This window comes from Lytechinus variegatus, chromosome 14 (assembly GCF_018143015.1).
Source record: "Lytechinus variegatus isolate NC3 chromosome 14, Lvar_3.0, whole genome shotgun sequence".
NCBI classification, from domain to species: domain Eukaryota; kingdom Metazoa; phylum Echinodermata; class Echinoidea; order Temnopleuroida; family Toxopneustidae; genus Lytechinus; species Lytechinus variegatus.
Window position 1 is genome coordinate 10,470,581 of NC_054753.1, and position 16,592 is coordinate 10,487,172.

General features: G+C 36.2%; 1 protein-coding gene across 1 annotated transcript in view; it reads right to left on the reverse strand.

Moving 5' to 3' along the window:
• The window catches only part of LOC121428018 (protein kinase C iota type-like), a 67,065-nt gene that overhangs the window by 537 nt on the left and 49,936 nt on the right, over positions 1-16,592 (reverse strand). Inside the window, 10 exon segments of the mRNA XM_041624597.1 lie at positions 1-73; positions 623-738; positions 1,646-1,735; positions 2,471-2,550; positions 3,068-3,193; positions 4,796-4,969; positions 5,195-5,462; positions 6,087-6,227; positions 6,355-6,419; positions 15,176-15,394. Of these exon segments, the coding sequence (XP_041480531.1) occupies positions 1-73; positions 623-738; positions 1,646-1,735; positions 2,471-2,550; positions 3,068-3,193; positions 4,796-4,969; positions 5,195-5,462; positions 6,087-6,227; positions 6,355-6,419; positions 15,176-15,394 (1,352 nt within the window).

Below are 16,592 nucleotides of genomic sequence, written 5' to 3' on the forward strand. Positions count from 1 at the left end.
GCCGGACATGAGTAGAGGGTTGATGTACTCGAAGCCTTCAAACTCCCCTTGGTCTATCTGACTTAGAACACCCCTGAAACACGAAAATCATTGAAACGGAGGAATACGATGAGTGATAGAATTGTGGAAGAGATAGAGAAAGAGAAAATATTGTCACTCTTGGATGTACACAAAACTTAAAAGTGTATTTAGAGCATAGCATAATTAATTATCATGTTTTAAGTATTATTCAATTCTTTGGGAAAATTTTATTTTTTTATTTTTGAACTCCTAGCACCCTCTCTTAGTATAGTTTTCATTTTCTTTAACAAGGACATTTTGTATATTGTCAAAAAATTATTGAATGGATATCAAAAACCAAAAAACATACAAATATTATATCATATTTTCAGCCCATTCCATAATTGAAAATAATTTCATATCAACAAGAAAAAACAAAACAAAAAATTTGATTTTAATTGGGAGACCAATGCGATGTTCTTGTAATTTGATAAAATACATCTGCTAAAACATGTTTTTAGAATATACACCATATCAGTTTTTGGGACACACATGTTAATAATGAACTGAGACAGTGACAACACTAGTCGTGCATTTATGAAAACTCAGAAGGGTTACTTACGGGTCATCGGGGGTCAGCTGTATCGGTTCTTCTGTAAACTGAGGGTCAAAATGTTCGAGGTCACGGTCACTTTGAAGGTGTGGCTTATAGGGCGGGGTCACCTGACGGGATTCAATCTGCGGGAAGGTGAAATGGAAGACAAAGGAATTGTTTAGCTTCAGTGTAGAACAATCTGTAATGTAACTGTACTATTGTCGTCAAGTTAACCTGCGCAATGTCCGTCTGCATTTCTTGACCCTGTTGCATAAAAGCTACCACAGTCCAACCTATCAATCAAGATCACCAAGGGAGGCAAGGAAAGTGGTCTTCATGATCAGGGTCCCGTATCACAAAGTTTAGTGATTGATCGTACGCTTGATTTTACGATTGAATGTACATTGTAGTCAATGGAATCATCCGAGAAATATGTTCTAAGATCATTGCAAAGTTTGTGTTACGGGCCCCACATGGTCTTTATGGGCAAGTTCCTGTTATACGTTTTCCAAAGGAGAAAATAATCGAAGAAAAAACCCAACTAGTGTATTTATAGACAAGCAGTTTTTAAAGACAGGTGGTTTTTTAGATTCAGGTGTTTGCTTAAACTGGGTCTCGCATTGCAAAGACTTGCAATTGGTCTGATCAACTACTCCTATGGAAAGGCAGCATTGTACACATCTACAATGCATGTTTGTTTAAAATGTATTCTAGATATAATGTATACCCATACATTCATTTTCTTGATGATCAAGTGTGCTTCCACTTGGTCTATAAAGGACGTTGTGCAAATTTCCGGTAAGAAAATTCTTACAATGCTGGATTTCCATGTAGTTGAGGTTGATTGAATCAATCGCAAGTCTTTGTAAGACAGGGCCAAGGTTTGATTAGAATAATCACACACTTGCTACCTCTCAAACATTCCAAGTGCCCTCAGCTACACCTCAGGCATGTTAGCACTGTTCCAAATGTACCTTGTGCATATAATTCTTACTAATGCGTTCAATGATGCGCATTATTGTTATTTATATAATTGATTGGTGTACTCACCCTCTCCCAGTCTATAGTCTTGAAGAAAGGATGTCCAGTGATGTCACCAAAACCGGTCTGTGGATGACATCCTAAACGCTCTATAGGATTCTAGGAAAAGAAAAAAAGATAAGAAGATAAAGTTAAAAGATGTGAGATAAAAGTAATTGCTATGTAACATTAATGAAGTTAAACTGAGGTTGAAGTCATAATATGTAATATCAAAATAAGAACCAGTCATTATCATATTATTATGATTTGAAAAGAAAAGGTGAAAAACTACAGCCTTGAGGTAATTCCATAATATTCCATTATTCTTGATTGAAGTATGTGTTTACACAGTGTGTCCCAGAAAAAACAAAACCGTGATTAAACGACGATTTATCATATAATCACAAATATAATAGATAAATGACCTACATGTACAATGTAAAGCTTAGAATCTCCTCTTTCATCTGAAATTACTTAGATTATTCCTCATTTGGCGGGGGTATCTGAATTTCAAAAAGAAAATCACCTGCCTAAAAAGTTCAATATCTGCTCTTTTATTTGATACCTTAATCACAAAAAATGGTCAAGACGTAAAAAAGTTATGTTCCCTCGAAACAATGCTTGTATTTCCATAATTTCATTAAATAAACGTGTTTTCACTGGTTTCCCACAGAAGCTATCGCAAGGTTAACAAAAGACTTGATGCATGGCTGATCGTCAATTGATCTGAGGGCCTTTAAGGCAGCTAGAATGAGTTTCTATGTATATAAAAAGTGATGTTATAGGGCTTGATTTCTGGATTTTGAATGGAAACTGGACAAAATCTGTTCAAACGATTGATTGTGGTTATCTTACCTTATTTAGGAATCCTTTGAGTACTGATGCAGCCTTGACAGACAAAGACCTTGGTATCCTTATTGGTTTCTCAAGGATAACTGAAAGAGTGAAACATTAAATATTTGATAAGAGAAAAAACTTCAAGAATGCAGAGGAATTTCAGCCTAGTATTAAAGAACTCATAATTAAACTATAAAAAAAAGCGAAATAAGCATTTCTGCACAGCTTTTTGCCGTGACATTCTCATGATTTGGAATGTGTACTTAGTGTGTCTACTTAATAAAATGGATGCCATTTCTGAACACTAACTTGTTAAAAAACATCTTCCAGCTTCTTCTAGTGGCTTATCTACTAAGGAGGATGGGTAGAGCGGCGTGTGCTGCAAACACCATTTTCAGGGGACCATCAGCCTAAAAATTGTAGGGGCCCCAATACAAGCACACGCACTGGCGTCTGATTCTGAAAGGGGTATGATTTCAGTACCTTCCTGACATCAAGGGAGTGTTTCATGAAAGGTTTCTCAAGGATAACTGAAGGGCCAAAAATTCAGCGCTTGCCTTGCTGACTAGTTTACTAGATACACCAATGGTTGCATTCAAAGTGCATGATTTGTACCTTGGAATAGATAGTCTTCTGTATTTTGGTCGGGATGGTCGGCGTTACCGACGATGTCAAACGGTGATCGTCCAGCAAGCATCTCAAACATCAGAACTCCAAGGGCCCACCAGTCAACACTGAAATCTAGAATGAATAAACAAAAGAAAAAAACTTATCACACATGGTCAATATTTCTTAAGAGGAAAAAAATTGAAATGTATGAATATTTTATATTTTTCACACAGAAATCATCAACATAAACTTTAAATATTTTCAGTTCAGAAGATAAGACGGCAAATAATTAGGAATGGCTTGACGGAAACAGGCAGAGTTGCAGTTTTGAGAAAAGTTTGGCTGGTGCTTAGTCTTGGATCCAGTCTCCAGCTGATTGTACCTATCTCCCTGTCATCACTAGCACACCTTGGTGAAGCTGTAACAAGCCACCGAAGGTGTGGTAGTGACTGCAGCGAGACTAGGCATGGTGATGACATCATCGCTTCTTGGCAGCCCAACATCATAGCTCGTCTTCCTTATCAAGACCAATTTCTGGCTGATTATTCTTCAACTAATAATACCTACATAAAATTCTTCCACTATAATTTATTTATTCTTTTTGTTCTATTGCTTATTGATGATGATGATGAAAATTTACAAACTTGCATTGCACAATTTACCTGTATCTGTTTTAACTTAATAAAAGGCATAGTGAGACTTGTAAAAAAAGGTTTGCATTCTAATGTTCTAATGTCAGGTAGAAAATGAAAGATTTTTACAGAGAAATAAAGCAAGATATTTCTCTTTTGGGTTTAGAGAAGTAATAAGCATTCTCTGTCATATATATTTCTATGCCATATTATCATTCTATTTTAGAACTACATACAAAATTAATGTCAATCCGCATGGCTGCCTCTGCTAACATGAATTTTGAGATTTTCGTTCCTGCATTGACTGCCTTTTCCCTGTTGAGAAAGGAAATACCCATAGCCTCATTTGTGAGAAATGTGTTTCATGGGTCAAAGGTGATTTCCTGTTGACCTCGATACCATCCACCCTAGGTTTGCCAACATTTCCTTCCTAGAAAGAGACATGCGGTTAACCCATGGCTATCTGACGATATCAGATATAAACTGTTTCCTGGTAAAGTTACAGTAGTGCAAAACTACATATATTGAATTTGCAAAAAAATAGGATAAGTACATTCGTAATAACCTCTTTTTGCAAGCTCTAACTTCAAGTTAGCACAGTATGGTGATTCTAATATCTGTGTAAATTTTCAGTCAGTGAGTACAGAGCAGCATTTCATGAAAAGATTTCTCAGTGTTTTTTCACAGACAGATGTTATAAGCTACCACGAATCCTTGCATCTGATTGGCTGAGAGCAGGTTAGTCAGTGGAAATGACTGACAATACTTTCCATGAAATGCACCCATGGCCCCGTCTTACAAAGAGGTACGATTGATTTGATCAATCGTACCTCTATGGAAATCCCTCACACTGTCATAATTCTTTTCTACCAAAATTTTTCACAATGTCCTTTGTATGCGAAGAGAAGCGCAGTGAACTTTCAAGAAAACACTGAATGCATGAATATACATCACAGCTAGAAAATACTTTGAACAAACATGCATAACAGTTGTTGACGTCGCTGGCCATCCATAGTTGCGATTGATCGGATCAATCGTAACTCTTTGTAAGATGGGGCCCTGTTGTAAAACCCATCAAAGAATGAATAAAGCCTGTCCTTACCGTAGTCTTCCCCTCTCAAGATCTCTGGAGCGATGTAGTTTGGTGTTCCGCAGAATGTACTGGTAGTGTCGCCAGGCCGGAGACCCTCTTTACACATCCCATAATCTGTCAGTTTAATGTGGCCGTCGGCGTCTAGCAAAACGTTGTCTAGCTTCAAATCTCGATATATGACACCTGGTTGTGGATAGAGAGAGAATAAAATTGATAATTTGTTGAAAACTTCTTTTTTAAAACGAGTATTCATACTTTGTGACTTGAGACATGAGAATATTTGGAAACTCTTTCGAAAAGCAATTGAAAGAGGGAGACAAAAAGATAAAGAGAGACAGACGGAGATAGAGTGTAAATATGAGTACAATAATTAGTATATTCTAGTAGTATAATAATTAGTATAATTACCTCCTTCGTGTAAGAAGTTGAGAGCCAGACTTATTTCGGAGGAGTAGAACCTGGCATGTTCCTCTGGCAAGCGTCGTTGTCTCTGCATGTGAAACATGAGATCGCCTCCACTCACAAACTCAATCACGAAGAACAGTCTACTGACAGTCTGGAAGCAGGAGTGAAGCCCCACCAGGAATGGATGATTAGAAGCCGTCTCAAAGACGTGCTTCTCCGTCTGGACCCAGTCGATGTCCTCGTCGTCGGTCACCAGTTCCTTCTTGATTACCTGGATAACCGGACATGAGAATAAAGAATTATCTAAATTGTGCTGCACTCAACCCAGGTGCGGTAAGTGGTAAAAATTAATTCCCTTGAAATGCAGAAGCGCTCAAGAGCAGCCCTAGTAAAAAGCTGGGGTAATTATGCTATACTATTGTAGAATGCTTTGAGACTTCTGAATAAGAAAGTGATAAAGGCTACATGGGTAAGTATGATTTTTATTTTCATATATTTGTGGCCAAATAGCCATGATGTTTCTGGTCTACAAATGGCAATAATAAGTTTAGTGTTAAATGCCAGTCAGGTGATAGGATGACCAAAATTCTCAGAATGTGACTGGAGTTATCTTTTGGTATTTTTAGTTCATGTTGGAGCTTGGTTCATCTCTACCAACACCAATACCAACAACAAATGAAATACAAAAATGAAAAAAAAACTAGTCATATAACTCAAATGTCTTTGATTGATGTAAGGTAGGCATACCAGCATCTTTGAGAAGTGCATTTATAATTCAAAATTCCTCAAACAGGATTGAAAATAATGAGTCCTTTAGGTGGATTCAATGACTGGATTCTGGTGTGATGGCATCATTTACAATCTCAATCGGTTATAAGAAAAAAATCTGACTTACCTTCATGGCATAAACACGACTGGTCGCCTTCAATTCAACAAGTAGCACCTTGGCATAACTTCCACGACCTATGACCCGCAGTAATTCAAAATCGTCCAATGAGATTGGAGAGTTGCCTATCTTGTCATTTCCATTTGGTGCCTAACAAAGAGAAAGAGGGAGATCCAAATTACAAAAAAAAATCTTTAACATTAAAATTAATAAATTAAATGTTTTCAATGAAAATGAATAAATTTAATCATAAGAAAAAAACAGTTGTGCTACTCACCGAGGAAGGCGTTGAAGCAGTACTATCTCTATTTTTGCGTCTATGCCTTGGGCTTCCACTTTTGCCTAGAAAAGACAAAACAGGAAATTTGTTGTTTACAATCATCAAAATACACCAGTTCTTGTTCAATTTTACATTTAGTGCTCTCACATTCATCCTCGCACATAAAATATATTGTATTGATGCACACTCATTTTGGTTGTACATGTATATTACATGGCAGAGCTAAAGCATCCTCAAGAGAGGAACAGTGATGAGAGTGTATGGAGGATTATAAACAGTACATGCATATTATTAAAAAGATGTAATAGAACGAGAAATAACATTGCTCAGAGAAGAATGCTAGTTGAAGCAGGTTGAAGAGCAGCAGAATATACATGTGGAAGAACGAGAAGGCAGATCTCCAATTTAATATGGCCAAGCTTTGGTTATTCCTGACAAATTCTGAATTCACATCCGCCACAATGGCGAAAGCACACCCCAGTACAGTTCCGCAAGCATTACAGGGAGTGCCATGGGCATGACTGCTTTCACTCTCAGCCACGAGAAACGATGCAATGCACTCTGTGATGTGAAGGAAAGTGTCAAAGGCAGCGGCCCTGCGTTCTACGAGGAAATGCCGCTCCTTGGACTTTTCCTCTGGCTAGGATTTCAATTGGGGATTCTCCCCCGTCAAAATGGAGAAGGAATTGGTTTCCTTTCAAATTCCCCACACCACAACAATAACAGGCCCTGGATGAATGCCTGCCTGACCAATAAAGCACCATGTTGATGACAGTTTTGAAAAAAAATACTTTCACTTCAAACCACACATTACCATTAGTTTATCGCACGCGATCAAACAACCATCTTGCGGTTTGTCACATCATAGTCATAGTGTGCCTAACAAATGCATAAAACGATATTTTTGCATTATCATCTGCTTTAATTATGTACAATAAAATTCGAACTTTACTTCTCAGGTCAAACTACACAGGATGGTACAAAATTACAAGTCTGGAAATGCAGGACAATCAACGTTGATAACTTGAACTTTTAATTTATGGTGCATGTTTGACATTCTTGCATTAAAAATATGTGGAACACACGACAAGTGGGATGAAGAGACTCCTTGAACACATTAAAAATGTATCCTGGTACATGGAGCATTATTGTAACATATCCTATGCCTACATTGAAATCGATAGGGCCTTTGATGGCCCGTCTGATGATTCAAACATCGATCGAAGACTTTACCATGATCTTTAACTTCAATGCAGTTGGATAAGTACTCACTCCACAAGCTCTCCATGCTCAACAACTTTACAATTGGGAAGGAAACTGGAACCGAGAGTGGCCGCATAGAAAATAAATGGCCGACTTTCAACCGTTCACGATCGTGGTAGGCCTTGGAGTAGCATTCGAAAGATGCTCTTTAAGCGGGCGAAACTTGACCCGATCTATCAGGATATCCTGTTGGATGTGACATTGTGGAGTGCATCTTCCTTTAAACCTTGAGTGGGTAAAGAGTGCATCCAAGCAGCATTTCCTATCATGGTCTGTATCAACAGCCATGACTGTTGAACATTATCATGGAATTTTAGTACAGAGAGATTTCCCATCAAGATATGTATCAATGGCCATGGCTGTTTCACGGTATCAGGGTCTTTGGGAGAATTGGCAAACGGCACCATTTAATTATCAAGGTTTATATCAACGACTACGGCTACTGACTTGAGAGAATCAGGGAATTACGACACAGTAGCACTTCCCATGAAGAACTGTATCAAAGGCTAAAGTACAGCACAGTTTCTCAAATACATATAGACCTGTATCAACAGCTAAGACTGTTCAATAGAGTGGTCTTTGGGGGAGTAGGAGTACAACACAATTTCCCTTGAAGATCTGTATCTAGGGCTTCAGAAAATTTAATATTTGGTAATTACTCAAAAGAAGACTTCTTTTAGGGGGAAAGAGGGGGGGGGGGTAAACTTGGAAAGTGTGGTTCTTTTCTAGAACTTCAATGAAATTTGAACAGTACAGAACATTTCTGTACATAGCCAGTTGGATTGTATGGGCCAGATCTGGGTATTCAGCACCAAAATCCCTATTGTTGACCAATGATCATTTGCTTTCATTTTCCTGGATTCTTGATTCAATTCTACAATTGCTTTCGTTTGCTTTTAAAACCTAACCACATTGTTTGATTTTCTGGAAAATACATCCATAATCACGATACAAACAATACTAAAGGTTCTCTGTTTTGCAATATCCTTTTGATCGAGGTCAACGGAACTTTCCCCCTATATACTTTAGCAACGAAGGATTTTCTAGCCATTTATTTTTGGGGTGCGATCTGAAGGTGGACAATCCAATCAGCTTCGATTATTGATGCTCTATTTTGCATAGTCATCATAACGAGTTCTCAATCCAAAAAATCCATTTGGCATGGACGATGGACGGTGGAAAATTGGAACCCTTAATGACGGGTGGATGGCAGGAAGCAGGCCGTGACGCAATCTGGCCCAGTTTCAACTCAACTCCATCAACAGTAAAGCCTTCCAACCGAGAAGTTATTAGCTTCGCACTCTATACAGATCTCAAAGCTTACAGGCTTATAGCAGATAATCTGTATATTTCATTTTCAAATGCACAAGACATCAAATCTATACATTAAAGTATGTTCAGGTCAAATGTCCACTCAGGCACCAAAAGAAATACAATTCCTCATAAGTGTAATTTGGAGGAAGGACTTGCATATAAATGCATATAACGAAAACCCAATGGTACTTCCTGTAAACAACGTATAAAGAATATGTTGTGTATATTAATCTCTGATTTATCTAACCACAAATAACATTTTGGCATGAAACTCAATAGCGCAGTGGGGACAGGCCTCGCCTTTACAAGAAACAGAAAACACTGAAATGGAGACGGACCTTTCTAGTGAATGCATACAGTACATAAGATGAGATTGCATTGAAACATATAACGTTATCATATTAATTTTTTGAAATTCATGTCATTCATCATAACCAAACAAATGAGGGCACATCATAATAACTGTGCAAGGATTGGAAGATGTTAAGAGTTTTAGTACAAAAAAACAACATCAACAACAAAAACAGAATACAATGCAATATAAAATATGATAGGTGTTGATTTGGTAACTTAAATGGAAATATAATGGTAACTGTTAATTGTTTAATCCCAGTAATTAAGTGCTGGTTACACAATGGCAAGTGATGTTAGTTTATAGGCTTTGCATTTGTAATATAATGCAGAGGAATGAAATGAATGGCAATACAAGATTCAATCAAAAAGAGAAGAGTTATGAGTTCTGACTTTTGCAATTTTATTTTCTGATGCCCACTTTTCCAACATCAACAGTAGTATATATGCCTGAGAAGGGTATATACAGTTTACAGAACTTTATTTTGCAAGCTGGATAAAAAAAACCCAAAACAAATTATCATTTACATTGAGCAGTACACATTTTCTTTTTAAAACATAACGAATGCCATTTGCTTCTTTGGCATTACTTTCCAGCATATCGAGACAAGATTGCAAACCAATCCTATCAAATCCTTTGAAGGAAATAATAAAGCCCAATCCACTTTGGAATTCATAAACATCCGGGTGTATCCTTTTCCATATCTTAAGAGTGCATTTCCATTTGCAATAAAAACAAATCAAATTTTCCCAAATCATGCACCCTTTGTAAATTCATGACTGATCTGTATTTTACAGATCAAAATGAACAAAATAAAAAACACGAGGTAATATACCCCTAATATGATCAAAACAGCTTTACAAACCCCCACCAACACCATCCCTTTAATAGTCCATGATATAACGGCTTTACCGGTAATTAGTACACGTATCATTTTAGCACCCGATACTAAATTGATTTGAATATAAACAACATAAATGAAAGCATACAGTGACAGATAACTTATGTTTTTTTATTCTTTGTACCTTGCATTTTGATGACAGTTTTGAGAGCTTTTATCAACAGAAACACAATTGCCGGAAATCACAGGAAGTGAATACTCGAAAAGGTCAAATCCACAATCACGATCCCTACCGAATCACGCAACACAGAAGCACACTATGAAGAGATTTATCAAGTTTCTTTGGGTGAAATTAACAATTCGACGCAAATAACTAAGACTGTTATTCCCAGGTTAGTGTTGGATTGCAGTTATGCTTTATTTTAAGCCCACCCACCGCACATCCAAGGTCACCGAGATTGACCCAGGAAGTTAAGGTCAACCTTGGAGTACATGTTTGAACCAGAAGAAGTCCATAGAAGAATCAAAATAGAGATCGCTGTTGTGTTCAATCAAGTTGAAGCAAATCAAGCATGTCACAAAATCCAGTTACCACCAGACTCAAGATTACGGCCAACAGTCTTAAAGATGTTTCCATAAATATGCCAATATAACTGCCAAGACTTAAAAAACTTTGAGAATTGTCCAAAATGTTGTGTCCACCTCCAAGGGATTGCAAAATAATTTTTGTCACTTACTCGCCTCCATACCTAAACCTTAAAAATTTGTTGAGGACTATCACTTCAGGTCAAGGAATGCATCTAAAACAAAAGTGACCGTATTTTCAGTAAAGAATTTGACGTTGAAATCAAAGAGGCCGATAAATATAGGGTAAGAAAACAATATCACACCAGGTAATAGGTCGGCCTTAATTTGATCTAGAAATCGTGCCAGTTTCGGACTCATTGTCCAAAGACAGTGTGGAGGAGTGTAGTAAGGAGAGCACTTGCTGTGCACAATTTCTTTTACCAGCGTGGCACAGTCCAGTATGGATGCATAAGGCAGACATTTTCAGAGGGGCAGTGCATTGCATGAATTTCCTTCTTACAATTTCCTTATGCATATAAACGTGTTTAATAAAAAACACAGGATTATCATCCTCAGACTGATATATCCACATTTGTTTCCTGGTTTGGGGCATGCACTTTTTAAAATCATGTTGATTTTCTCACCTACATTATGTCTGTACAGCAAAAATAAACTAAAAAAAACCCCCAAACTTGGCAAGATTTACTTTATTTTAGATAAAATACTTTTCAAGGATTATGAGCCACATGTGAGCAAGATGACTTCCAGTTTTGAACAGGAAATAATAATAATGAAAATGAAAATAATACTTATGGGTGATTACTGCACCGAGTTTGAGTCTGTTAGAAGCAGACATTCCTGGCATTCCACCAACATTGAATATGAAATACAGGAATTAAGTAAAAAACATAAGAAACTTGCATTATTCTCCGAAGTGGAATGAAGAAAAATCAACAATGAGTGCATAGATTAAGAGAGTTTTGAATGAGTCTACTGTATGTGTTATTACAAACACAAAGACTTAAAAGAGGACAGAGATATCATTCAACAACATTTAAAAGAATTTTTTTTATTTAGATGTCTTCATTTAGTCAGAAGAAAAAAAAAACATCAAAATTTCAATGAAGAAATGTTAGATGAATTACACTTAGAAATAAAAAGGTACCTTTCCTAATAACGAGGAAGTGAGAAAATGCCCCATGGATGCAAAGATGATGTCTGCCCCATGCCTGAACGGCTTTGAGTTAATTACACCAACTAAATACATGACAAATCATGTAGGTACTGCACTTTACTATATGAAAGATTGCGAGATGACTTTGAAAATATAGATGGTGAGGGAGAAGAAAAGACAGAAAAGGGAGAGAGATAATCAGAGAAGGGGCAGAGATAGATAGAGGCAGAATGAAAGAAAGAGAGCGAGTGAGTGACGAAAGAGCGAAGAGTGGAACGGATTAAAGAGGGGAGGAGATGAATAGAGAGATTAAGATGAGAGAGAAATAAATGGAGAGTGGAAATACACTCACTACAGAGCTATCAAGGGAAAGAGAGCATACAGAGATTACAAATTAAGAGAGCAGACGAATACAAAAATGAAATGGTATGGATTTAATAGATATAAAGAAACCTGAAAAGGGAGAGAGAGAGATTGAATGAACAAGGGCAAAGGGAAGAATAAAGAAAGAGGTCCACTGAATGGCAAAATATGGGGATAATATGATTTCATGTTTGCTCAACAGTGTTGGCTTAATGACTGTTTAATTTGCTTGCAGGATAAACAACACTCTGATGAGTGGACGATCAAGCTGAGAGTGTGTGCTCAGATATTGATTCTTGTGTAGAAATTGGAGACAAATGAGATATATGTAGGCAAACAAGCATGCAAAGACTCCCACACTGCATTCCTGGGATATGACTGTGTTTTATGGAGGCGTTACAATGCTGAATAAATCCAACAAGCCAGGGATTTGGAAATGGAAATTCGCTACATTCAGAAGTATGCCAAAACAATATGATTTCAAAATATATTATTATATTCATTATACACTAAGTACTAGAGTACTGGGCATGTATTAAGTACTAAAGCTTTATTAAAAGCAAAGTAAGATTAAGATTACCTTTATCATATCAAGATTACAACGGCATTCACCCTCTAACTCATATATCTATGCAATATTTCTTACTATGATCCAACTATGTTCGGTTCTGAAAAACTCTTATCTAGCAATCATATCCAACTCACAAATTTATTGTTGTTAGTATATCACCAACATATTTTGCAGTAACTAATTCAATTTATTATTTGGATTCCTGTTTTTTCAAAATATTTTCAATGAAATAGAACATGGGGAGGGGGGGGGGGAATAGAATGCTTTACTGAGCAGAAATATTTGAAATTATATGGAACATGTCATATTTTCTCTAACATCAAAAGCACTAGAAAATGGGTAAGAAAATACTTTTCAAAACACAAAGAAAATGGTAAAACATTGAAAATGGTAAAATAGAATATATTAATCCCATATGACAAGCATGTTTCAAAAATATTATTTACATACTTTGAAAAGACAAAATGAAATTGAATTTTATTCTATATGATTTTTTTTGTTTCTCCTTTTACAAAGATCAATACCTAAACAGAAAAAAAAGAAGAGGAGATATTTCACTTTAAGTTCCATGTATCCCCATGTTAAACATGACTTGAGTTGATAATGCAGATCAATAATGGAGAGAGCATCAAAAGCACATATTCATGAAAGGGCAAGCGAGATTGAAGCACGCTCGCCAAGTCTTCATGTAACATGATGTCTTGGACAAAAGGTAATAGTTTCTGAATATCCCCTCCAGGTTTAATTCGGAAAAAAGCACTCCATGTCGATATCTGCATGTACTCCACTGTTCAGATTGTGTTGCAACATGGCAAGGATGAGAACATTTTTCCTTCTTTTAAAATTATCTATCATCTAGCTTTCTCATTTAAATTGAAGAATCATTCATTCTAGCATCATTTAATCCTAGAATGATCTCTCTATTCTTAAAGATTTCCTCGTGAAATGATTAAAAATTGAAGTGGAAGGATTCATTTGTGTAGCTGAAATGAAGCCCGTGCTTGAAATTTATGGTCTTATTATAAATTGTGTGAAAACATTGCATTTGTTTCAAAAGAGAGGTTTGCAAAACATGGCTGAATATGTGATTAGTATAATTTTTCACGTGTATTCTAAATATCAAAATGAAATAATTTACAGACTATGAGATTACTTTATCTGTATTTATTTCTCACTATGCTGTTAAATTTCTGAAATCTGTATTGCATTCGGAAAGGGCAATTCTAGACTACAGTAGGTTGTATACTTAAGTGAAATAAATAATTATCTGGGATTCGCGATTAAAATAAAAGAGCTAGACAAAAATGATACACTACTTGTCGAATAAGACTGTTCTATTAATGTGCAAAAAGACTTGAAACGATGCAAAACTAAACAAGCACAAGTGAATTCACTTCATAAACATCACAATGTGCAAAATAATTTGAAATGAAGAGGATATAAAGAACAAGGAGTGGACCTTGATGAAATGAAGTTTAGAAAGATAGTGGAATGATCTGACAGAAATAGTGATCGCCGAACCAAAAAGAAGTGAGAAAGATAGGATATTGAGTTGAAAATTCATGAATTTATATGTACATTATGGTCTTTGTAAAGATAAAGGTCCAATGAATTACTTTTACAAAGAAATTTGAGCATTTATCTCTTGTGTGTGAACAGGGAACAATAGAAGCAACCAGATGCCACCTACATTAGCTAACCCCATTTCGCAACCAAAAGAAAATACAAGAAATGCAAATAATGCCAGCAGACCATAAAGCAAGAATTCATTTGTAAGATGAATAACCAAGTGATTTTCTCTTTTGATAAAATAAGGTGTATATTTCAATATTTTTAACTGGGTTGGCTAGAAGAATCACTTTGGAGATTATTTGTTTTATTTTTAGCAACTTTCTTACATAAACCAGATATCGGGAATGTCAAACTGACTGTCAAAACACTAATACAACAATTTTGAGAACAATTTGGGAAACTTGAGAAAATATGTACAAAGTGACATATTATTTTTGTTTGGTTTGATACTTATACTTTTTAAGTTAGAAAACCTAATGCTCTGATTCATTTGTTAATCTATGCAAATACACTATCAAGTACAATTTTTAGGCTGTCTTTTGCAAAAATTGAGGTTACAAACCAGACAAGAAAGTGATGAAGCCTTGATAAAAGGGTGAAAGAAAAAAATATTTGCTTTCAAAGACAAAAGGCAAAACATTACAGAACTACCTCACTATGAATATATGCAGAGAGACTAAATAGCACTGTGAGATTAAAACGGACACAGCGAAATAAAACACAACAACTTGAAAGATTTTTTGCAGTCGTGAAAAGATGAGGATACATCGCCATGACAATAACAAAACACCCAACATTTACCTAGATGGTCCGAGTCCAAGGAGTTCATCGAATCCCGGTCGCTGCGCCCGCTACCCCCGAAAAAGGCGGCGTTATCAAAGCCGGAGTAGGGCCCGGTGTGAAGGGCCGACCCTTGTTGACGCGTGGAGGAAGAGGAGGAATAGGAGGGGGGTGCATGTGAGGGGTCTTTAAGGGTGGTGGAAGTGGCAGAGGGGGGCTGGGACATGGGGCCAGTAGGGGCTATGAGGGCAGGGTCAAATACAAATGGTGGTGGGGGAAATTTTTTTTTGGGGGGATGTCAATGAAAGTTGCAATACATATGCAATGTGAGGAGATTATTGTCCAATTAGAAAATTTCAACAAATTGATTTGTAAGGTAAAATCATTTGTAATTTTCAAAGTTCAGATATTCATTGGTGTTCAATCAAAATGTTTTTATCAACAAATTAGTTCAAATGTATATATGAAGATCATAGCATATTTTTAAATTCAGTGGGGATTGAAATAAAATGGTTAGTAACAAGTATGAAATGATAAGGACAATGGAAGGGGGGTATTAGTGATGGCCAGTTTAACCAACACCATGGTAAGAAGAATTGGGGTACAGGTGTATAAGGGGTGGGGAGGGGTGTATGAGGGGTAGGGGAGGGGTGTATGAGGGAGGGGTATAATTAGTGGTGGGATGGAAGGGGTGGGGTTGGTAGGTGGGGTTAGTAAAATGGAAAAATGAATTAATAGTAAAGTCATGAATATGAAGCTAATAAATAAACACATAAATATCCCCATTTCCGTCATCTTCCCAAGATTATAATATCCATTCAAGAAAACTCAGAATAATGGTCTTCTGAAACGATTAGAGTGATTTCTCTTCCATTGATTACAAATCAATAATATTGTGTAAGTGCCCAATTATAATATCAAGCCAGTGTTTGTTAGTAAAGCAACACACAATAGCCATGCAATTAAAATGAATAGAGATCATCAATTGGCCTAATACTCATTAAATAATACAATACAACGAACATGGATTAATATGCTGTAATAAATGTTTTCAAAAGCAACAATACCGTAATCATTGTTTCACTTTCATATCATGAAGTAAATCAAATGGCTTTGATAGGTTAACCAAATATCCCTTTTGATTATATTCCATTTGAAAGGTGACCAAACTTTGTGACAAATGAACCATCATTAACGTTCATTCAAAAGCATTGACAAATGTACCCATTGCACAAATTTGTCAAAGCTAAATGGCTTCTTTTTCTCACAAAAAAATGGCAAAAATCCTCTTTCTCTTTAAAAGAAAACAAATACTTCCCACAAACCATGTAGCTAAACAGACAATTGTAATCAACTGAATAGATTCAGTAAAAAATAATAGAAAAAAAGTCACATGAGTTAACAGATGATTACAACTTTTAGAGTGGTGTAAATCAAA